This window comes from Eretmochelys imbricata, chromosome 24 (assembly GCF_965152235.1).
Source record: "Eretmochelys imbricata isolate rEreImb1 chromosome 24, rEreImb1.hap1, whole genome shotgun sequence".
Taxonomy (NCBI): domain Eukaryota; kingdom Metazoa; phylum Chordata; order Testudines; family Cheloniidae; genus Eretmochelys; species Eretmochelys imbricata.
Genome location: NC_135595.1, coordinates 18,471,713 through 18,495,819, shown reverse-complemented (window position 1 = coordinate 18,495,819; position 24,107 = coordinate 18,471,713). Strand labels below are relative to the sequence as shown.

Genomic DNA, 24,107 nt, shown 5'->3' with positions numbered 1-24,107 from the left:
TTCTTCCGTCCTAAATGCAGGACTCTGCACGTGTCCTTGTTGAACCTCATCAGATTTCTTTTGGCCCAGTCCTCTAATTTGTCTAGGGCCCTCTGTATCCTATCCCTACCCTCCAGCGTATCTAACTCTCCTCCCAGTTTAGTGTCATCTGCAAACTTGCTGAAGGTGCAATCCACACCATCCTCCAGATCATTAATGAAGATATTGAACAAAACCGGCCCCAGGACCGACCCTTGAGGCACTCCACTTGATACCGGCTGCCAGCTAGACATGGAGCCATTGATCACTACCCGTTGAGCCCGACGATCTAGCCAACTTTCTATCCACCTTATAGTCCATTCATCCAGCCCGTACTTCTTTAACTTGCTGGCAAGAATACTGTGGGAGATCATGTCAAAAGCTTTGCTAAAGTCAAGGAACAACATGTCCACCGCTTTCCCTTCATCCACAGAGCCAGTTATCTTGTCATAGAAGGCAATTAGATTAGTCAGGCATGACTTGCCCTTGGTGAATCCATGCTGACTGTTCCTGATCACTTTCCTCTCCTCTAAGTGCTTCAGAATTGATTCCTTGAGGACCTGCTCCATGATTTTTCCAGGGACTGAGGTGAGGCTGACTGGCCTGTAGTTCCCAGGATCCTCCTTCTTCCCTTTTTTAAAGATGGGCACTACATTAGCCTTTTTCCAGGCGTCCGGGACCTCCCCCGATCGCCATGAGGTTTCAAAGATAATGGCCAATGGCTCTGCAATCACATCCGCCAACTTCTTTAGCACTCTCGGATGCAGCGCATCCAGCCCCGTGGACTTGTGCTCGTCCAGCTTTTCTGAATAGTCCCGAACCACTTCTTTCTCCACAAAGGGCTGGTCACCTCCTCCCCATGCTGTGCTGCCCAGTGCAGTAGTCTGGGAGCTGACCTTGTTCGTGAAGACAGAGGCAAAAAAAGCATTGAGTACATTAGCTTTTTCACATCCTCTGTCACTAGGTTGCCTCCCTCATTCTGTAAGGGGCCCACACTTTCCTTGACTTTCTTCTTGTTACCATCATACCTGAAGAAATCCTTCTTGTTACTCTTAACATTTCTTGCTAACTGCAACTCCAAGTGTGATTTGGCCTTCCTGATTTCACTCCTGCATGCCCGAGCAATATTTTTATATTCTTCCCTGGTCATTTGTCCAATCTTCCACTTCTTGTAAGCTTCTTTTTTGTGTTTAAGATCAGCAAGGATTTCACTGTTAAGCCAAGCTGGTTGCCTGCCATATTTACTATTCTTTCTACACATCGGGATGGTTTGTCCCTGTAACCTCAATAAGGATTCTTTAAAATAGAGCCAGCTCTCCTGGACTCCTTTCCCCCTCCTGTTATTCTCCCAGGGGATCCTGCCCATCAGTTCCCTGAGGGAGTCAAAGTCTGCTTTTCTGAAGTCCAGGGTCCGTATTCTGATGCTGTCCTTTCTTCCCTGTGTCAGGATCTTGAACTTGACCATCTCATAGTCACTGCCTCCCAGGTTCCCATCCACTTTTGTTTCCCCTACTAATTCTTCCCGGTTTGTGAGCAGCAGCTCAAGAAGAGCTCTGCCCCTAGCTGGTTCCTCCAGCACTTGCACCAGGAAATTGTCCCCTACATTTTCCAAAAACTTCCTGGATTGTCTGTGCACCGCTGTATTGCTCTCCCAGCAGATATCAGGGTGATTGAAGTCTCCCATGAGAACCAGGGCCTGCGATCTAGTAACTTCTGTGAGTTGCCGGAAGAAAGCCTCGTCCACCTCATCCCCCTGTCCGGTGGTCTATAGCAGACTCCCACCACGACATCACCCTTGTTGCACACACTTCTAAACTTAATCCAGAGACACTCAGGTTTTTCTGCAGTTTCATACCGGAGCTCTGAGCAGTCATACTGCTCCCTTACATACAATGCAGCTCCCCCACCTTTTCTGCCCTGCCTGTCCTTCCTGAACAGTTTATAACCATCCATGACGGTACTCCAGTCATGTGAGTTATCCCACCAAGTCTCTGTTATTCCAGTCACATCATAATTCCTTGACATCACCAGGACTTCCAGTTCTCCCTGCTTGTTTCCAAGGCTTCTTGCATTTGTGTAGAGACACTGAGATAACTCGCTGATTGTCCCTCTTTCTCAGTATGAGGCAGGAGCCCTGCCCTCTCGTGCGCTCCTGCTCGTGCTTCCTCCCGGTATCCCACGTCCCCACTTACCTCAGGGCTTTGGTCTCCTTCCCCCGGTGAACCTAGTTTAAAGCCCTCCTCACTAGGTTAGCCAGCCTGCTCGCGAAGATGCTCTTCCCTCTCTTCGTTAGGTGGAGCCCGTCTCTGCCCAGCACTCCTCCTTCATGGAACACCATCCCATGGTCAAAGAATCCAAAGCCTTCTCTCCGACACCACCTGCGTAGCCATTCGTTGACTTCCACGATTCGACGGTCCCTACCCAGGCCTTTTCCTTCCACAGGGAGGATGGACGAGAAGACCACTTGCACCTCAAACTCCTTTATCCTTCTTTCCAGAGCCATGTAATCCGCAGTGATCCGCTCAAGGTCATTCTTGGCAGTGTCATTGGAGCCCACGTGGAGAAGCAAGAAGGGGTAGCGAACTGAGGGCTCGATGAGTCTCGGCAGTCTCTCCGTCACATCGTGAATCCTTGCTCCTTTATTGTAAAGGCAAACTGATCTTGGGAGTCCGGATGTAGGGGTGTGGCAAAGAAACAGTTGTCCAAATAAACAGCAGAAATATTTAGATCTGGCCTGCACTTTTTGTATGACCTGTGTCATATCGGCCACAATAGAAACCATAGGAATGGTGCCCTTATTGATTCTTCTATAATCAATTGTTAGACACCGGGATTGGCCATCTGCCTTCAGCACTGGCCACACAGGGGAGTTCAAGGGTGAATTTGTTTTTTGGATGACCCCTTGTTGTTCTAAGTCCTGGATGGTTTGCACTAATGGGGCCTTTGCCTCCCTCGGGTACGAGTGTTGTTTCTGGAGAGGCACAAATTCCCCAACAATCTAAACGCAAGCATTAATTTTACAGCAATCTGTTTTCTTTTGAGTCCCTATTGAGGGGAATTTCAAGTGCCACTTTTCAGCTTGTTGGGTTGTAAGTGCAGCTGCCGGTCTCTCTTCCTCTTTTGATAACATAACATCCTGCCTGCTTTTTACCGAGTGGGGAGGGGGAATTTCTAACTTCCACAGGGTACCTCTAGGCATATCCATCACCACATGGTTTTTAAACAACCAGTTGGATCCCAGATAATTTCATCAACCATGTCGGGAGTCTGGATCTAATCCCCCAATGTCTTAAACCTTTGTACTGAAAAAAGGACTTGAGTCCATTCCCACCCGAGACTAAGTTTCCCTTTAAAGGATTTTAAAGCTACTTGTTTTAATCCTTTTCCTGCCTTTGCGGCTGTTTTGATTAAGGATACAGCAGCCCCTGTAGCTATTAAAGCTAGTTTAGGGGTATATCCAGCCTGCTGAACGGACACACACGGCCGTACAGAGACGCTGCCTATGAACCTCCACCTCCGTGCCCCTACTGGTGGTGGGGGTTTCCCATTCAGCGGGCCCCTCTATTCTTGCCCCCGAAAAGGGAGTGGGTCTGGGAGGCATTGCAGTGAGGAAGAGGGGGGCGGTGCACTAGGAGTTATGCTAGCCACCTCTTTAGGTGGGGTTTGCAACCTCATGGCTTCCCTGACCAGGTCTAGTGTAGGGGCCCCGTTCCACTGTTCTCGGTTTGCCCCGTGCTGCATTAGTGTTCACCAGGCTAGCCGGTGAACCTCATTTTCCGTGAGCCCACCTCCCTCCTTTGAGTGCTGCGAGGAGGGTGTCTGGAGGTCTGGGTATAACCGATCTCCCTGTCCCCCTGGGTTTCCCCGTCCACGGGAACGGCCTCTAGTATATCCTCCTCGGGAGCCCGTGATTCCCTTGGTGCCGCTCCCCTTGGTGTACGTAACGGCTCCTTCTAATGTAGCTACATAGGCAGCTTGTTCCCTTTCTCTAGTGGGCTGTGGTCCAGAACGGGTGGTTATTTGTTGGACCGAACTTCTTAGTTCCCCTAGGGTAGGTGAGCGACCCTCTTGCCAAATTCCAAGGCCCCCGGAGTAGTAGAATCATAGAATCATAGAAAATCAGGGTTGGAAGGGACCTCAGGAGGTCATCTAGTCCAACCTCCTGCTCAAAGCAGGACCAATCCCCAACTAAATCATCCCAGCCAGGGCTGTGTCAAGCCTGACCTTAAAAACTTCTAAGGAAGGAGATTCCACCACCTCCCTAGGTAACGCATTCCAGTGCTTCACCACCCTCCTAGTGAAAAAGTTTTTCCTAATAGTAGGGGGTTAGGGAAGCAGCTTAGTCTCTTAAGGATTGTACGCTGACTGCCGCTGTATCCAGCGTGGAGGCACTGCCCACCAGTGTTAAGCCAGCCATTACCTGCATCAAACCCCATCGGGTTAAATAATTCTTGGGGTCTTCATTGGGCTCTTGGGTTGTGGCTACGGCTTGTGCTATAAAATTGCTCCTGCCTATTTGCTCCCCAAAACGTCCCATTGAAGTTACTAAGCTGCTCTTCTCGTCGACTCTAATCCTATCTCGGGCCCCCGACTCTCTGACGCCCTGCAGATGCTCATCCAGCGGGGGGCTTCAGTGGCGTTCAGCTCTTCCCTTACTGCGAGAAAAAACGCATGAGAGCACCATCGGCAGAAACTGGGTCTCTTTAGGGGTCCCAAATTCTCAGCCATGGCTTTTAGATCAGCAGCTGATACAGGGACGGTGGTGAGAGTTGTATTTCCCCCACCCGGTGTGGGTGCTGTGACTGCTGTTTGCGGTATGCCTGCAATAGGGTTTTGTTGGATAGGTTCCAATCCCTGGGGCTCATCCCATATATCTCCATTCCAAGCTTCACTAGGGTCCCATTCTCCCTCCCGTTCGGGGATCTCGCTGTATTGGGCTTGGCCCCATTCTCCTGCCATCACGGCCGCTACGTGGTGGGGGGGCAAACCCCAATTTTTGTTTGAGGTGTTTAAAAATAGATTCGCAACGGTGGTGGTGGCGGGGGCTTTACCTTGTTCTAACGTTAGTTTCTTTACCATTCCCTCTAGAACCTGATTCTCTTTTCTCTTTTTCCTCTATTTGTTCAGCTAATCCCCTCTTTTATTTTAATTCCTCTTAGGGTATCTTTGAGAATGTCTAACTGGCTTTGGACCCTGGTGGCCAGTATTTTCCATTTATCAGTTTCTCGTTCAGATACACCAAGTTTCTCACACAGTGCAGCATTCTCCTCTCGGCAGCTCGCCAAGCGGAGGAATGCCTCATTGCATGCTTCCCCCAAGAGCTAAATTGCATTCGAGTCCCTTTTTATCGGGATCGATGGCCTGTAGACCAACAAATATTTTGCCAATCTAGATAGTATGGACATCGGGCAATGCTTGTTCAGTCCACGGGCTGTGCCCAAATGTTTGCAAAATTTTCTTAAAAGGAGTCATTTCCTGTATGAATAGCAATTTCTTTTGCTCCTCTTGAGCATTGTCCTTCGGGGACTCTTTTTGCCTGAACATATTTTCTTAATAAAGTTCTTTTACTTTTATAACTTTTCCATGCCCTTGGGCTGGGACTTACACAACACAAAAAGCGTATACTCGGTAAAAACCCTGACTGACAGAGCAGGAGGGGGGAATGCTAAGCCCCCTTCCTTTTGGGACCGACCCTGCTACGACCGAGGGTATATTCACCTATGCAATTTTTCCCCGACAGAAAGGTAGGAGCAGCAAGGACTCGAATCCTCCCCCTTATGGCCTGGTATCTCTATGATTGGTGGGGTGTATATACCTAGACAGTTTGTACAAACAGCTTAAATATATATATCTGTACAGTTTTCCCCGACAGACAGGTAGGGGCAGTGAGGACTCTAATGCTCCCACTATTGCCCGGTATCTCTATGAGCCGGGGTGTGCACACCGAATGAACCATCACTTTATACATATGGGATACCTTCTCCCTTTAGCAATATTTTCAGCAATCACAGTGCACGTCTTCCCCCTTTCGCAATTCTCCACTAAGACTGTTATGCTTATGAGAAGCACAGGGGATCTTTTTCAGGGGAAAAGGCAACACGCTGCGTTTATTGAAGTTACAACAGTTAGCATATACATTCAATCACACCCACACGCACACAGGCCCGCCAGTTGATTTTATAGTTACCAGTCCAGGGTCCGGATCAATCTAGTGGCCAGCTAGATTTGTCATGGTAGGAAGGAGCCGGTTTCTGTCGGTCGTGACACAATGCTCTGGGGAAGTCTTAGCAGGACGAACCCAAAATCCAGTGACAAAGCACCTCGTTTATATAGCAATTTTTACTCATTGGGACCAATGAATTTTGCAGTCATGCTGTAATTAATTGCCATTTGAGATTGTTTTCTCTAAATGGTCCTCCTTATCCTTTATCTTGTTCTTTTATCAGTCTCTCAGGGAGTTACCCCATGCTGGTGTTGATCACAGCTATCTTGTCCCCATTGATAGATGCCTGCCTCATCTTTAGAGTCATCTCTTTGCCCTCCTCTGACATCTCAATAGGGGCGTGTTGCCATCTCCTGAAGCCCTCACGACTGTCCTCGGTTCCTCCCTAGAAATCTGGTCCAGTGATGGCCTTCACACTTATCTTCTAACACACACATCCCTCATTTGCACACAAAACAGGATTAATTTACACAGAACATTTGAACAAGAACATCAGATTGCAATGCAGGAGAAAACAATTCTTGCATGCTTTTACCCTTTCAAAATGCTAATTTTAACCCTGTAACAAAGTGGTGACCCTAAAGGTCTGTTGCTGCCTTGAAATCAGCTTCAGACACAAGATTCTGGCTGATGCATCTGTTGCCGGCACCCAGTGCCGAGAGGCAAAACAACAGCAGGGGTTCGTTGCCCGGTGTGCGTCACCCAATAATCACAACGGGGTGGAGAAGCATAAAAGTTTATTTGCAGCTGCAAACAAGGTCCAGGGAGAACAGAATCTCAACTCCTGCACCCAGAGCAGGTCATTACACACACTTTTATATTCCTTAATGCTACTGCACTGCACATCAGCCAATTAAAACTTTGCACAAATACTCTGGCTTCCTTATATGGGTTACAACAATGTTTATTTCCTGCAACCTCTAACAAGCATTCCTAGCAACTTAAACAACCAGCACATTCTGTCTGGCCTTGTAGTTCTCTCTCTATTATCTTTAACTTGGCATCAGCAAACCTTACACTATAACAGGTTTCAGAGTAGCAGCCGTGTTAGTCTGTATTTGCAAAAAGAAAGGGAGTACTTGTGGCACCTTGGAGACTAACCAATTTATTTGAGCATAAGCTTTCGCATACACACAAACCATGAAAAAATGGGTGATTATCACGACAAAAGGTTTTCTCTCCCCCCACCCCACTCCCCTGCTGGTAATAGCTTATGTAAAGTGATCACTCTCCCTGAATTTGTTAGGGTCCTTGAGCTTTGGTTCCCCCCGTCCCCCCGCTTCCTACCCAGTGTGGTGGGACTTGGCAGGGGGCTCAGGCTTTGTTCCCCCATCCAGGGGTCGTGCAGTAATTTTCGTTGTCAGAAGGAGGTTGCGGCGCAATGAAGTTTGAGAACCCCGACCTAATTCAGGTTTCAGAGTAGCAGCCGTGTTAGTCTGTATTTGCAAAAAGAAAAGGAGGACTTGTGGCACCTTAGAGACTAACCAATTTATTTGTGCATAAGCTTTCATGAGCTACAGCTCACTTCATCTGATGCATTTGGTAAATGACACCCCCCTGGTCTGTTTGTGCTCTAACCACAAGACCCCACTCCCCTTCTGGAGCCAGGGATAAACCCTGGGTGTCCTGGCTCCCAGCCACCCTGGTTTAACCCACTAGATCCTGTTCCCCTTCTCTCCCGAAGAAAGGAATAGAACCCAGACGACCTGGCTCCCAGCCCCCGCCCCCACCACTAGACCCCACTCTTCTCCCAGAGCTAGAGACAGAACCCAGGACTCCTGGCTCACAGGCCCTCCTGCTCTAACCGCTAGACAGCACTCCCCTTCCAGAGCTGGGGCTAGCATCCAGGAGTCCTGGCTCCCAGCCCCACTTCTCCACTCTGTGAATGTTAATGGATGTTTTGTATTGAGGACTGCTTGCAATGGCAAGCTATCACTTTAATGGGGAGGAAGGGAAGTGGGGTTTCCTGTCCCACTGGCTGTCTTGGGGGCTCTGCAGGGAAGCATGGGACCAGATGCAGTCTGGAAAGAACCAGCCTAGAACAAGGCTGGTGAGTTGACTCTCACTGCCACAGGGAGCAGCCTGCTTTGTCTCTTTCTTGTTTGTGTTCTTGTCGGTGATTGTTTTGGATCCCCAGAAACAGAGTCACCTTATGCTGCAACCTTTCAGCTGGAGTGTTTGGGGTTTGTCTCTGACTGCTCTGGGTGGATGCTGTGAACCTAACGGCCACAAAGGGGTCAGAGGTGCGGGTGGTTTCCACAGAACTGTGGCAAATGGCTCAGTGGTCCAACTAACTCTGTCGGCCGGATGATGCATATACAATCTCTCTTCTGATCTCATTTCAGCCCATCTGTGATCAATCCCCCGGCTGGAGATTTGGCTGCATCACAGATCCCGTCACAGACCCCATTACTGCTTTCCCATTGCTGTCTGCATCCTCGCTGCTCTCCTGGCGACGGGTGAGTGGGGTCTGTTCCTACAGGGGCAGATTTCCTAACGTCTCCAATGGACTCAGAGCCGCCTGCCGGGTGAAACTGTTACTGAAGGTAACCGAAAAGCCGCCACAGAATCACGGGGGCTGAGCTGGGAGCGTCCGAGTGACAGCGTCCGGGGAGGAGGGGGCTGGAAGTCACAAAGTCCCCGTTGCAAGGAGTGAAACAATTGTGGAAATGGGAGGAAATATTTATTCTTTAAATCCCTAGAACCGTGTCCTGACTGGGTGCGTTTCAGAGCTGGCCAGGGGCCAAGGACATTCCCGAAAGAGGATTTTCCCCACAAGTTTGTCTGAAAGGCCGCAGCTCTGAATTTCACTCCCAGGAGCTCAAGATGCTACGAAAGGCATTTCTACAGCATCCCCAGCTGGGGTCAACGGGCTGCAGCTCCATTGCGCTCAACGGACCAGATCCTCAATTACATTCAGGGGAAGGTGAGGGGACAAGGAAAGGACAAATCTAGACCCATCGTGTTCTCTCTCCTTAGGGTGACATAGTTCCCTGTGCTGAATACAGGGAATGACTCATATTCCAGCAGCAATCAATCAGAACGATGCAGTACGAACATCCAAATTAAGATCAAGCTGGCTGAGCCCCTGATAGGTCGTTGGATTCTTTTTATTTACCTTCTTATCTGTAGGCTGTAGGGTTGTCACGGGGAGAGGAGTCACGGGGAGAGTATGTCACACATACACTCCCGTACACCTCTCTCAGATAGGGCGGGTGACTGACCGACCCTACCCGCCCTGCCCAGCGCTCTCCGCCCTCCATGCCTGACTGGGCCCCTGGGACAGACCTGCCTCCCCTGGGATCTGGCACCGGGTCTCCCCGAGGCAACACACGGGGGGGATGGACCCAGGGTCACATGCCCCCCTCCCCAGATTTCTGCCAGGGTTCACACCAGGATGTGGCCAGCAGCAGCTGCTGAGCGCTGTGTGGGAGGGAAGGGATGGGGGCTGCTTCCAGCCACAAAGAAGTGGGCGGAAGGGAAGGGATGACCTGGCCTGTGTCTTTGCAAAGCTCGTCTCTTCTACCCACCCCCAGGGCTCCCGTGTGGCTGGAAGCAGCTTGCCCCTTCCTGCCCACCCAGTGTCAAAAGGCAGCTAACACCTCCGGGCTGCTGCAGGCCACCCACATAACACAAAACCCAGCCGCCTCCTGTCCTCCGGCTACTGCGGGAGCAGGAAGGGGTTACGCCCGAAGGGTGCATTGTGCACCAGGGCCCAGGGAACTGACCGCAGGGGCTTTGGCAAACCCAGCCAGAGAGGAGGCTCAGCAGGGGAGGGTGCCTAGGGTATGGAGTAGCCCCCACAGCCTAGGGGGCGGGTGAAGAGGGTGCTAAGCCCCTGCCCTGGGGGCTGCTGTGGAGTCTGCAGGTTCAAGGCAGGAACAGGCTGGAAATCGCGCCCTGTCCCCACTCCAGAGCTTAGCTGCGGGGCGGAGAGGCTTCCCCATGCCAGTGCTGTGTGGGGCTTTGGCACATGCAGGCCGAGGTGCCAGCACAGACGGGCGTCGAGGGTCACGAGCCGCCCCTGCGCTGGCGTGGGCCCCTCCCCTTTTTTAGGGGTAAGTTGGGGGTGCTGGAGGGGTGTGTGTACCAGGAGGGGGTATCTGGGGGATGCCGGAGGGGGGTGTGTACCAGGAGGGGGTATCTGGGGGATGCCGGAGGGGGGTGTGTACCAGGAGGGGGTATCTGGGGGATGCCGGAGGGGGGTGTGTACTAGGAGGGGGTATCTGGGGGATGCTGGAGGGGGGTGTGTACCAGGAGGGGGTATCTGGGGGATGCCGGAGGGGGGTGTGTACTAGGAGGGGGTATCTGGGGGATGCCGGAGGGGGGTGTGTACTAGGAGGGGGTATCTGGGGGATGCCGGAGGGGTGTGTGTACTAGGAGGGGGTATCTGGGGGATGCCGGAGGGGGGGGTGTACTAGGAGGGGGTATCTGGGGGATGCTGGAGGGGGGTGTGTACTAGGAGGGGGTATCTGGGGGATGCTAGAGGGGTGTGTGTACTAGGAGGGGGTATCTGGGGAATGCTGGAGGGGGGTGTGTACTAGGAGGGGGTATCTGGGGGATGCTGGAGGGGTGTGTGTACTAGGAGGGGGTATCTGGGGGATGCTGGAGGGGGGGGTGTACTAGGAGGGGGTATCTGGGGGATGCCGGAGGGGTGTGTGTACTAGGAGGGGGTATCTGGGGAATGCTGGAGGGGTGTGTGTACTAGGAGGGGGTATCTGGGGAATGCTGGAGGGGTGTGTGTACTGGGAGGGGGTATCTGGGGAATGCTGGAGGGGTGTGTGTACTAGGAGGGGGTATCTGGGGGATGCTGGAGGGGTGTGTGTACTAGGAGGGGGTATCTGGGGGATGCTGGAGGGGGGTGTGTACCAGGAGGGGGTATCTGGGGAATGCTGGAGGGGGGTGTGTACCAGGAGGGGGTATCTGGGGGATACTGGAGGGGTGTGTGTACTAGGAGGGGGTATCTGGGGAATGCTGGAGGGGGGTGTGTACCAGGAGGGGGTATCTGGGGGATGCTGGAGGGGGGTGTGTACCAGGAGGGGGTATCTGGGGAATGCTGGAGGGGTGTGTGTACTAGGAGGGGGTATCTGGGGGATGCTGGAGGGGGGTGTGTACTAGGAGGGGGTATCTGGGGAATGCTGGAGGGGTGTGTGTACTAGGAGGGGGTATCTGGGGGATGCTGGAGGGGGGTGTGTACTAGGAGGGGGTATCTGGGGGATGCTGGGGGTACCTGTGGCCTCACTCTCAGGTGGGGGGCACTGTTGCTCCCTGTCACTGTGCAGGGTGGACGGTGCAGGCCTGGGACACCTCACCAGCCCGTCCGTCAGCGCCTCCCTATGGGTCTCTCCCCCTCCCCAGGTCACCCCTCCTGGACAGGCTCTGCGGCCTCTGGCGCGACGGACGCACCTCCCGGAGTCGAGGCCTTCAGTGTGACGTGCACGGCTCCAGCAGCCACGAACTCCCGTGCGGCAGATTTGACATCAAAAAACACAACCTCCGGCGCGGCGGGCGTGACTTCGGGACCAGCCGGCTTTCTCCTCCCAGCCCTCGCTGGGCTCGTCCTGCTGCAGCTTGTCTCCAGATTCCCCACCCGGTGCAACGGCCCCATCACACTCAAATACAGCCTGCGCTGGCCGCTCTCCTCCCCCGGACGGACCCACATCCCCTTTATATTGTCGCACTGAATAAAACACACTGGAGAGCAAACTGTCTGAAATTTAATTTATTTATTTCAAGGGGGCGGGGATTTAATTCTCGTGGGTGGGACCATCAAGAAGCCAGTTAAGAAGAGAAACGCGGCCACAGCTAGCCCAGTGTCCTGTCTCCGACAGTGGTACAAGCAGAACTTCCGGGGCAGTGCACAGAACATGGCGATTCTGTAGAAACCCACCCCGTCTTCGCCTCCCGGCTTCTGGCAGTCAGAGGTTTAGGGACAACCAGAGCATGCGGCTGCGTCCCTGATGATCTTGGCTAATTGCCATGGATGACCCTGTCTTCCAGGAACAGATCTAGTTGTTTTCTGAACCCTGTTGTTCTTTTGACGACCCCCTGGCAATCCCCTGGCAATGAGTTCCACAGGTTAACTGTGTTGTGGGAAAAAGCACGGCCTCTTGTTTGTATGAAACCTGCTGCCTGTTCGTTTCATGGGGTGACCCCTGGTTCTGGTGCTGCGGGACAGGGGAAATAGCAGTTCTCTAGTCACTTTCCCCGTGCCGTGGCATGATTTTCTAGCCCTCTGTCGCATCCCCCCTTAGTCGTCTCTGTGCCAAGCTGAACGGCCCTAATCGTTTTAGTCTCGCCTCATATGGAAGCTGCTCCATGCCCTGAGATTAGGTGAGAATATCCCGAGTGGGGCAGTTAGGCAGCAGAGGCCGGGAGCTACACAGCCCCGGAGAACGTCAGTTCAGCCTCCAACGGGGCTGCAAACTCTTCGGGACCTGCCGAAGGAGCCACGATAGGAAAGAGACGTGCTGGACCCAGGGACCCAGTCTTGAAGTAGCGGAGCCGTGGGGGTCTCCCATGGCAGCCGGGGGCCCGGTATAAGAAGGGGATGTTCCCAGGGAGCCTGCATCACGGTCAGACGCACGGGGTCACCCCAGGTCTCCGTTTCAGTCTGCCTTGTAGCAGCTCTGCGGTTAATCAGATCCTTCTGTGTGTCGTCCAGCCATCTCGCTTTGGGTCTTCCAGCCGCCTCTGACCGAACGGTGTGAAAACACCCTGTTTTCTGGATCGTCTTCTGACGTCCCCCGGCCAAACCGGCTAAGCCTGGACTCCCTCAGCCAGAGACGACTCAGGCCTCCCCATACCGGGAGGGGGGCACAATCTAAAGGGGAGGACGTGTGACCACCCCACATGTCTCCTCTGCCCAGCGACCCCCTGCCGCCGCCCTGCGCCCAGCCTTGGACCGCCAGGCTCTCCCTGCCCCACCAGAGAGGGGAGGGGGCTCTGTCCTTCTCCCGCTGCGCCTCCCCCCCCCAGCACGGTGGGCTGCCCGGGCCTGGCTGCCAGGGGCAGGGGCAGTGGAGGAGGACAGAGCCCCTCTCCCTCTGCCCCACCAGGCCAAGCAGCAATTGGGAGGGGGGGGCACATGATCCCCCATGCAGCTCTTCTATATTTAGGGCCAGCCTGAGTGCAGGGGACTGGACTAGATGACCCCTCGAGGGCCCTTCCAGCCCTAGGGTTCTGAACATGGCCCTTCCTTGGCTCTCGATCCACCTCAGCGATCTGATTTCCACCCAGTCCAGGGCCTGCCCCTGTCTCTTCCTCAGTCTCCGGCCGTACAAAAAAAACCGGCCTAACCAGGGCTGGTTGGGCTTTGCTTTCAGGTTCCCGGGGCATTCTCCTAGCCCAGAGCTGGACCCCTGTCTGAGCCAGCGAGCGTCTTCAGCCCCCGCGAGTGGGTGCATCGTGGCAGAGGTTTATGAGTCGGGGACTGCAGGGTTGCTCTCGAATCAGAGACCCTCTAGTTCCAGGTTGTGCTTAGGGACCCAATGGTCACAGGTTGAATTTCCGCCTCAGTAACGGCACGCCCAGGAGGCCTGCTCCCCTGAAAGAGACAGAAGCAGCCGTCTGATAAAGCACCTGCCACTCAGCCTCTGCCAGACGGGAGTGAGTTCAAATATCTGATTGTTATTGTCAGACCTAGGACCCCCACCAGTGCTAGGTGCTGTATATTGTGATTGCTATTTATTAGGTGTATTACAGTAGCACCCAGGCACCCAGTCTCGGCCCCCACTGTGCTAGGTGCTGTACATTCTTATTGCTATTTATGAGCTATCTCCAGCCCGTCACAGTGACCTTTGACCCAAACACCTCATCCGCCTCAGGGCCCTCCCTGTCCAGAATAGCGAACGGTAACCTGGGATCTCTCCTGACTGAGATAAAAAGGAGCATGACCCATCGATGAATGGACATGTCTGTTGCAGGCCAACCCTGGCTCAGGGAGATGTTCCTGCCAGGCCTGCAGCTTTTCAGGCCAGAGTGTCGGGACCATGCCTCGCGTTGTCCGGTGAAACCTCTGGCCCTGAGTGTTTCCTGGCGGGCGACAGGGTGTTCTTCGGCTTTTTGGCTATGCCAGAGAGTTTGCATAATTCAGAACTGTACCGTGGCCTTGGTCTGGTCCTTGACATGTTCCTCTACGAAGTCCACATGATCTTCTTCAGGTCCTCTTAGCGCGCGCGTAGCCGCCTTCACAGACTTGACCCACTCCTCCACCGTAGCATTTCCTGGTTTAGTCGGGAAGCCCCCGAACTGCGTGAACTTCTGCTCCCGTGGGACATAAATAACAGAGGGTTTCTTAGCTTCTGCTGCCTGCTGGTCCGTTGCTCTCTTAGCCCCTGATACATCTTCTCTCTGCTCGGTTCTAGCTTGTTGTACTTGCCTCTAGGGCTTCCAGCTTCCTAACTGCACAAAACCAAACACCCTTGCCCTGCCCCCACCCCCCTTCTCTGAGCCCCCCCCCCAACTCTAATCCCCCTCCCTCTGTCACCTTCACTCACTTTCACCAGGCTGGGGCTCCAGCTGGGGGTGCAGGCTCTGGGGTAGGGCTGGGGATGAGGGGTTTGGGGTGCAGGAAGGGGCTTTGGGCTGGGGGGTGGGGCCGAGGGGTTCAGAGGGTGGGAGATATTTGGATTAAGGTTGAAAGGTATTCATTTTAAGGCCCCAAATTGTTCACATTTTCATTTTGGGGGGCAGAATTTTTTCACCTGCAATTTCCCACCAAAAGTTTTATGATTTTCAGCTTTTTGATGGTTTTTGGTTTTTTACTGGAAACTGAGGTTTCCCTGGGCTGCCGGTGGGACTCCAGTTCTCCTCTTGCATAACATTTAGGACGGTGTGCGGGAGCTGGGGGCTGATGGACAGAAGCCAAAGATGCAGAGACAAAGCTCAGATTACAACCAGCTCGAAGCCAGCGCTGCTGTCAAGGTCATTAGGCAGAGGATGGGAACGCCCGGCCTGGCAGAATCTCGGCTGCATTGCAGGGCCCTGGCTGTTCTCCATGCCCGGGTCCCCCCGTTCCGCTCTGCTTTAAACGGGGCTGCAGGTGAGTGCGACGGACCAAACGTGGGGAAAGGACCAAAACCACCCTCAGAGCTTTAGCCCTCCCCAGAGAGGCAGATTTACAGTGAAACACAGGGGGCCCTGGCACGGGGCCCCCCAGCGACAGGGGGCCCCAGGGCCGCACAGCTGCGGGGGCAGAAGCTTGGTCCTGCCGGCTCCTGGGGCTCCTGCTGCATGCTCCGTGCCCCCCCGGCAGCCAAGCTCCCCCCTCCACCTGCCTCTTCCCTTGAGCAGCCGCGTTCCCTCTCCTCCCCCCCTCCCAGCGCTTCCCCCGCCGCTGAACAGATGTTTGCCGGCAGCACCCCTACGGCCCCAGCTCACACCCCCAGCCCCCTGCCCTGACTCTTGCATCCCCTCACACCCCCCAGCCCCCTGCCCTCCCTGTCTCCTGCACCCCTCCATTCCCTCCCACCCACCCGGAGCACCCAACTGGAGCTCCTGCACCCCCCCTCCACATTCCTACCTGCACCCCTTGCGCCAAATGGGAGATGCCCCAGGTACGCGCTCCACACCCCAACCCCCGGCCCCAGCTCTGAGCCCCCTCCTGCATCCTAACTCCTGGGCAGACCCGGCACCCCAACCCCCTGCCTGCTCCTGCACCCTAACTCCCTCCCAGACCCTGCCCCTCTGGCCCTGAGCCCCCTCCCGCACTATAAGTCCTGGCCAGACCCCACACCCCAATATATATATATTTTTTATAAAGCGCTCGCATCGAAAGCACTTTACAATAGTTAGCCAGCGATTCACACAATATTTGGAAAGATCATTACGTTACCCACCGAGACCCTCAGCGATTTTCAAGGGGTCTGTGGGAAAGGAGTAGACTACAAACCAGTCAAGGTATCTCACTTTATTTTCATTTACTTGCTATGACTTATAGGAGGAGGATAAAGAAAAAAAGAATGAAAAACAGGGGCGGGGGGGGAGATAAGAGGGAATGTTCTTGGCTGGGTCCCAAGGAGGGGCCCCCAAAATGAAGCTGAGCACAAGGCCCCACTAACGCTAAATCCGCCACTGCAACCCCATGCCCAGCACTTCAATGTACCAGGAACTTTGCAGAGGTTATCACGAGATCTGGGGAGGGGGGGGAATATTGTCATAACGTTTACAATGAAAAGGAGAGACGGGTCCTGTGACTTTCCCGTGCAGGGAGGGAGACCAGTTGCACCATTTGACTGAGCAGGGCCAGCAAAACCCTGGCAAAATTCTGAGGGGGACACATGCCCTTCCCACCCCACATCACCTCTGGCTTCTGTCCAGCAGGGAGGGGGATTTCGGGATTTCAGCTCGAGCCCCGAGAGCCCCCGCCCTGCAAGGCTAAAGGGCTGAGCCCTGGCAGGTGCGCCCCGGCTCTTGAAGGTCTGAAGAGCCTCAGATGCGGCTCCGGAGGGTCAATATGTTTGGCCGCCCCTGCACTAGACCGTACGGCCTTATGGAACCCAGATTTCCAAGGCTCCCCCAACCCTACTCTGCTGTGCCCCGTTTCCCCATCTATAGCACCCAGGTGTCCTGGCTCCCACCCCTACTCCTCTCACCACTGGATCCCGCTTCTCCCAAGGACAGGAGCTGGACCCAAGAATCCTGCCCTTAATCTACATGGCACCAGGGACGGAACCCAGGAGTCCAGACGCCCTGTCCCTGGTGTGACCCGCTACCCCCCATTGCCACCCCAGGAGAGTTGGTATCACTCATTCCCCTAAGTCGATTTCCTGGCAGGATGGAGGAGGATTTGGCAGTGTGCACAGACGCCCACAGGGTGGGCAGGGCTGATGGGGAGAACAGAAACTTACAGACTCTGCCAGGCAAACCTCCGTTAAAGTTTCGATGTTACATCACAGCACATAACTGAGCCCTTCCACAAAGAGACAGAGACAGGACAGAGCCTGGTACAGCTTGTCCACTCTGAAGAATTAGCCATCCACTTCACCCCAGGCAAACTTTACTCTAAGGAGCCTTTGGTAAGTGATACCCCTCTGGGCTGTTGGTGTGCTAACCATTAGACCCCACGCCCCTTCTGCAGCCAGGGCTAGAACCTGGGTGTCCTGGCTCCCAGCCACCCTGCTTTAACCCACTAGATCCCACTCCCCTCCCATAGCCAGGGATAGAGCCCAGAAGGCCTGGCTCCCATCCCCTTCCCTGCTCTAACCGCTAGCCCCCACTCACCTTGCAGAGCTGGAGACAGAACCCAGGAGTCCTGGCTCCCATCCCACTCCTCCACCCGATGAATGTTAATGGACATTTTGTATTGAGGACTGTTTGTAACGACAAGGTATCACTGTCAGAGTGGATGGGTTGGGGGAGTGGGGTTTCCTGGTCCTGCTGGCGGTCATGAGGGCTCTGAAGGGGAGTGCGGGACCAGAGGCAGCCTGCAAAGAACCAGCCGAGAACAAGTATCAGAGGGGCAGCCGTGTTAGTCTTTATCCACAAAAACAACGAGGAGTCTGGTGGCACCTTAAAGACTATCAGATTGATCTGGGCATAAGCTTTCGTGGGTAAAAAACCCACTTCCGAGAACTAGGTGGCTGAGTCGTCTCGTGGTACCGTAGGGAGCAGCCTGCTTTGTCTCCCTCTTGTTTGTGGTTCTTGTGGGTGGTCGTCGTAGATTCCCAGAAACAGTCACCTCGCGGACAACCTTCCAGCAGAAGCATTTGAAGTTTGTCTCTGACAGCTCTGGGAGGGTGCTGCGAACGTCCCAGCCAGGAAGGGCTCAGTGATGCGGCTACCCCAGAACTGTGGCAAACAGCTCTGAGGATCCACCTGTTTACCTGGCTCAGGCATGGGCAATCTCTTGTCTGATCTCATTTCAGCCTGTCTTTGATCAATCCACTGGCTGGAGATTTGGCTGCATCAGAGACCCCAGAGCCAGTCTCCTGCTTCCCCATCACCATGGAGGCTTCTCTTGCCGCCTGCATCCTCGCTGCTCTCCTGGTGACGGGTGAGTGGGCTCTGTTCCTACAGGGGCTGATTTCCTAACGTCTCCACCCTAACAGCTCAGAGCCACCTGCCCGGTGAACCTGTTAGTTAACGTTACCCAAGAGCAGCAAGAGAATAAGGGGGGCTGTGCTGGGAGCGTCTAGGAGGAGGGGACTGGAATTCATAAACAATGAGTGAAGCAAGTGTGGAAATGGGAGGAAATATTTATTCTTTAAATCACTAGCACGATGTAGGGACTTGTTCCACTTCACAGCTGGCCAGAAACCAAGGGCATTTGTGAAAGCGGATTTTCATCACGAGTTTGTCTGAAAGGCAGCAGATCTGAATGTCAGTGACAGGAGCTCAAGATGATATAAAAGGCATTTCGAACTGATCCACAGTCAGTCGGCCGGAGCTCCTCTGGAGTCGATGAGGCCAGATCCCAGCTGGGGTCAGTTAAATTCAGGGGAAAGTGAGGGGGCAAGGAAGGGACAAATCTAGACCGGTCATGTTCTCTCTCCTGCTCCAGGGGCCTGTCTGCAGTGTGAGACTTGTGTTGGCCTAGGAAAGAGCTGCACGGGGAACCTAGAGACCTGCGCCTCTGGGCAAGACTCTTGTGGTGTCATTTTTACTGAAGCCACGCAGGGTAGGTGAAATGGCTGCTAACCGACGTGGGTCAGGGACATGGACGGTGGGCATAATAGGCCAGGGAAGGTGCAAGTCGGGCTGCTCAGGCTGGGGCTCAGGTCAGTCGGCCGGCTGGGTCAAGCCTGGGGCTCCTCTGGCAGTGGGGGGCAGGAGGAGGGGCAGGTCTGGGTTCTGGCTGGTCCGGGGCTTCTCCAGATGTGGGAGGGGAACAGAGGGGCTTAGGGCTCCAGCCAGGGGGGCGGGACCTCATGTGAGGGGCGGGGCCATGGGGCTAGGCTCCCTGAAGTGGGGGTCCACCTGCCGCCCATGGCCCGGGAACGGGATAGGGTGGCCAGGTTCCCGGTTTTCAACTGGAAAGTCAGGTCAAAAAGGGAACCCGACAGCACCCAGTCAGATCTACTGTGAGCAGGGGAGGTGGGGGGTGCTGGGTCATCACCTCCAGAGCCGGGGCTGCCTCCTATCTTCACTGGGGGGCTGCATCTCCCAGCCCCGGCTCTGCAGGGAGGGGAAAAGCAGCGAGCAATGGGGGCCCCGGGGGGGAAAGAGGAGTGGATGGGGGCGGGGCCTCAGGGGAAGAGGCGGGGCAGGGATGGGGCTGCTGGAGTGTCCGTTTTTTAAATACTACCAAGTTGTCAAACCTAGAACAGGGTGGGGGGCTAGGATTCCTGGGTTCTAGTCCCAGCTCTGGGTTGGGGACTTCAGCCCAGGTCTCTCCCCTGCTACGGACGTGCCAGATGCCCCTTGCCTCCCGGGAGGGTCTCTTCATCTCCCCTGTTGAAGCCGCCCCATGTAACATGAAATAATTAAACATTCCCTGGAACCTGATTTCCCCACGTCCACATGAAGCATCCAACCCTCTGGGCTCCTGGGTATACGGGGGGCAACCCCCCATTTGCCCTTGGCTGGGCTTTGTGCAAAGCCTGATCTGGTGGTCGTGCTCTGAAGGAGTCCCCTGGATCAAACCCGGAGCTAAGGGGTGAGCGGGACACATAGCATCAGTCCTCCACGTACCCCCTGGTGGAAAATTTGGCAACGAAAGGACTTTATAGGCAGGAGATTCGGGGTCCCCAGGGTTAGGCGGTAGCTGAGTGGGGAGCTGGAGGGTCTAAATGCTGGATTGAGGTGTTGATATGACCTTCTCTAGCCCTGCCGGACCTCGGGTGAGTCACTTCTTCTTCCCGTGCCTCAGTTTCCCCCAGGTAGAGGAAAGCTAACGGCACAGGGCCATCGCTGTGAAGAGGGCGTCGATGGGGTGGGAGTGGAAGGGGAATAAATCTCTGTCTTCACCTTCCTGTGCAGCGGGAGTGAACACCCAGAGCATTATCAAGACGTGTGTGATATCCAGCCAATGTAAAGCTGGCCTTGTCTCTATGAATTTCGGGAAGGGAATGACAACAAGGACGAGCATCGCCTGCTGCGTGGGAGACGACTGCAGAACAACCACCGTTACAAGTACCTCTCCCCATCTCCGCCTCTCCTCCCCCATCCCCTGCACCTCCTGCCCCACGTTACCTTCCCGGGCCTGGTGCTCCCGCCCCGCAGGGGGCGCCCCTTGGAATAACACTCAGCCTCTGGGTGGGCGGAGTTTGGTGGGCGGGGCTCTAGGCTTCCACCAGGTGTGAACCCAGCTGGCCCCACCCAGGGCGGGGTCCAGGGCTCCCTGCTGCAAACCCCTCCCCTGCCCCTGCTGCCCCCGGCTTCCCCGGAGCTACAGCGCCCCCTGCAGGGGGCCCCCGGGGCTGAGCTGTGCAGCCCCCAGCTGCTCTCCTGGCCCCGATCTGTCCTGGGGCTCGTCCCCCGAGCTGACTGCGTTTGCTCCGCTTCTTCCCAGTGCCCCCGGCCGACACCAAACCCAATGGCCGGAGCTGCCGGGGCTGCTACTCTCTGTCCTCTCAGCAATGCCGTGAAGAGACCATACAGTGCACTGGATCCGAGACCCGATGTGTCGACATCACCCAGACCCTAACAACTGGTAACTTCCGTTCATTTATTCTGGGGTTAGTTTTCCTTTGTTCACCCCCCTTCCCCAGTCGGGCAGAAGTGAGATGCTGTGTGGGGTCTGGTAAGTTACGGTATCAGCTGCAGATCTGGATACCTGGGTTCTGTTCCCAGCGCTGACTTTGGGCCAGTGTCTTCCCCTCCATGGGCCTCCTGTTTTTCTCCCATCCTTTGACTGAGCCTAGTTTAGTCTGTAAGCTTTTCATGGTAGGGACTGGCTTAGTATTGGGAGCACTTGCTATGCTGGGGTGCTGCACAGACCTTTGGCTGAGCTCGGGGTCCCCTCTTCTGCCAGATGCTAAAGGACACCTTGTGAGATACAGTCCCTGTCCCCAAAGAGCCTGTAATCTAAGGAGGCAAAAGAAGGATTGTTCTGCCCATTTTAAAGATGGGAAAACTGAGGCACTGAGCACTGCCATGATTTGTCCAAGGTCATACAGGAAGGCTGCAGCAGAACTGGGAAGGGAACCTACTTTTGCAGAGTCCCATCATGGTGCTGTAACTCACTAGAAAGCCACCCTACTCAGAGATCCCACAGCTACCACCAGCCCCGGGCTAGTGCTTTGCTGGGGGGGGGGAGGGAGGGGAGGAGGCTAATACTAGCTGGATCCAATCCGAGTGCCATTGGTGGGCTCTAGATCGGGGCTGGCTCAAGGACACACAGTGAGTCTGCATCAGAGCAGAGGAGGAGGGGGAGACCATCCAGGCCCAGACCGGAGGTGGAGATGGAGGCTGGGGGGAGTTTGGTGGGGCCCTGAGGGGGGGGCAGTTGTGTCCTACCCCAGCTGGGTGGAGATGGAGGCTGGGGGGAGTTTGGTGGGGCCCTGAGGGGGGGGGCAGTTGTGTCCTACCCCAGCTGGAGGAGTGGAGCTGCTCCCCTGACAATCGCCTGCTTTCCCCCACACACGCAGGCGGAAGACCAACGCAGATGGACATAAAGGGCTGCGTTTCTGAGTCCTTCTGCGCCCAGTTACAAACGGGTTCAGGGACCATCGCAGGGATCGGGGTAGATCTAATCACAGCCAAATGCACAGTGGCCTCCGGCGCGGCGGGCGTGACTCCGAGACCAGCCGGGCTCCTCCTCCCAGCCCTCGCTGGGCTCCTCCTGCTGAAGCTTCTCTCCTGATTCTCCACCTGGTGCAAAGGCAACACTGTACTGAAATCCACCCTGCAGCCTGCGTTAGTCCCTCCCGCCCACAGCGGTTCTTGGCTCCCGGGTGGACTCACATTCCCTTGACGTTGCAGCACTGAATAAAACACACTGGAGAGCAAACTGTCTGCAATTTTATTTATTTATTTCAATGGGGAAAAATGTGATTCTCGTGGGTGGTGCTGTCAAGAAGCCCAGTAAGAACATGAGAGGCCACAGCTAGTCCAGTGTCCTGTCTCTGATGGCGGCATGCCCAGAACTTCAGGGGCAGTGCATTCAACAAGGCAAATGTGGAGAAACCCACCCCTGTCTGTCCCTTCTGGCTTCTGACCATCAGAGATTTAGGGACACCCAGAACATGGGGTGGCGTCCCTGACCATCTTGGCTGATAGCCATTGATGGCCCTATCCTCCAGGAACTGATCTAGTTCTTTTTTGAACCCCCATCTACTTTTGCCCATCCCCACATCCCCTGGCAATGAGTTCCACAGGTTAACTGTACATTGTGGGGGAAAAAGTACATCCTCTTGGTTGCATGAAACCTACTGCCTGTCCATTTCATTGGGTGACCCCTTGTTCTGGTGGTGTGGGACAGGGGAAATATTATTTGTCTCGTCACTTTCCCCACCCCATGGCATGATTTTCTAGCCCTCTGTGGCATCTCCCCAGAGTCGTCTCTTTGCCAGGCTGAAGAGCCCTAACCCGTTTCATTTCACCTCATATGGAAGCCCTTCCAAGCCCGAAGCTTAGGCTCAGAAAGACCCGAGTGGGGAAATCAGGCAGCAGAGGCCGGGAGCGACACAGCCCCGGAGAACGTCAGTTCAGCTTCCCGCGGGGTGCAAACGCTTTGGGACCGGCCGAAGGAGCCACGGTAGGAAAGAGACGTGCTGGAGGCAGGAACAGGGTGTTGAAGTCACGGAGCTGTGGGGCTGTCCCGTGGGAACTGGGGCAATACGAAGGGGATGTTCCCAGAGAGCCTGTATCATGGGCTCTTCCCTCCCTAATCTTCTATGACCCCGCCCTGTGGGCCAGGGACAGCACAACCGTTCACAGTTTGTCTCTCAGCCGTCCCAGGCCTCCCGCCACGCCGCAATGACACCGTGGGTCAGACCCTGCTCTGGCGGGGCCCACAGGCCCTCAGGCGCTAGGGGGCAGGACCCTTCTCCCCAGCGTCGGCCCCAACGGCGAGGTCACGTCCCGCTCCAAGTCCGTCCTGGAAGCCCTCGTGCCTGGCGAAATCTCCCTGCGCTGGGCCCTCTGCCCAGGCCCCCCGGCTCTCCCCAGCCGCTCGCCGCATGAGGCACCGGTGTTACATGGGGCTGGGCCGTGTCCTGCTGTTCGGGCTTCGCACCCGCGGCTCCCCCCTGCAGCTGGGCCTGGCTCCGCCTCGGCGCGGCTGGTCTGCGCTGCCCCAGCTCCCGGCTCCTCCTCCTCTGCCACCAGCCCAGCTCGGGCTGCTGCTCTCCCCTTAACTCTGCCCTGCCCTGGCTCGGCCAGCCCCAGCTCACACAGAGGACGGGCTCTAGGCTCCTGACTCCCGCATTGGCCTGCTGCCCTGTCAATCGGGCTGACCGGGAGTGCAGGCCTCTCCCCATTGGCCCTGGGGCCTCTCAGTCTCAGGATCCTGGTTTCTCTTTTACCCTTCCCCTTTCTTTTGGTACTGGGAGAGGGCTGACCCCCCCCCACCCCACGCTGTGCAACATGTCAGTGAGGGGCCAACAGCCCCCTGGCACTTCCATGAGGAGCTGCGAGGAGATTTCCCATCACAACTTGCTTTTTTTTTTTTTAATGGAAAATCAGGTTTTTCAACTCAAACATTTTCACAGCAGGGACCTGCTTTCCTACAGATTTTTCCATTTTGGTCAAACGCCCCCCCCCTCCCCCCCCAGCCAATTTAAATTTTTTTCAGCAGTTTTTGGCCACATTCTCTTCATTTGACTCTTTTTGGTTTGAAATCGGTTTGGTTTTGGCAGGTCTTGGCCAAAAGCTTGTTCAGATTTCAGCCCCAAACACCACCTTTTCCACCTGTTTTTTGCTGAAAATTGTTTCTGTTTTGAGAATTTGGGCTCAAAACATTTCTGGGTTTAGGTCAAAAATT

The 24,107-nt window shown here is 55.0% G+C and overlaps 2 protein-coding genes across 2 annotated transcripts in view; both read left to right on the top strand.

Moving 5' to 3' along the window:
- LOC144280000 (phospholipase A2 inhibitor NAI-like) overlaps positions 1-16,948 on the top strand; it is a 34,119-nt gene extending 17,171 nt beyond the window's left edge. The window contains exons 5-6 of the mRNA XM_077841695.1: positions 15,071-15,284; positions 16,860-16,948. Coding sequence (XP_077697821.1) covers positions 15,071-15,284; positions 16,860-16,948 — 303 coding nt within the window. The remainder of the gene's footprint in view (positions 1-15,070; positions 15,285-16,859) is intronic.
- A 205-nt stretch (positions 16,949-17,153) lies between these two features.
- Positions 17,154-22,121, top strand: LOC144279719 (phospholipase A2 inhibitor gamma subunit B-like). The gene is made up of 6 exons (XM_077841327.1): positions 17,154-17,259; positions 18,109-18,236; positions 18,744-18,860; positions 20,162-20,314; positions 20,694-20,834; positions 21,772-22,121. The coding sequence occupies exons 2-6, from the start codon at positions 18,188-18,190 to the stop codon at positions 21,984-21,986; spliced, it is 675 nt and encodes a 224-aa protein (XP_077697453.1). The 5' UTR covers positions 17,154-17,259; positions 18,109-18,187; the 3' UTR covers positions 21,987-22,121.
- Positions 22,122-24,107: the final 1,986 nt, after the last annotated feature.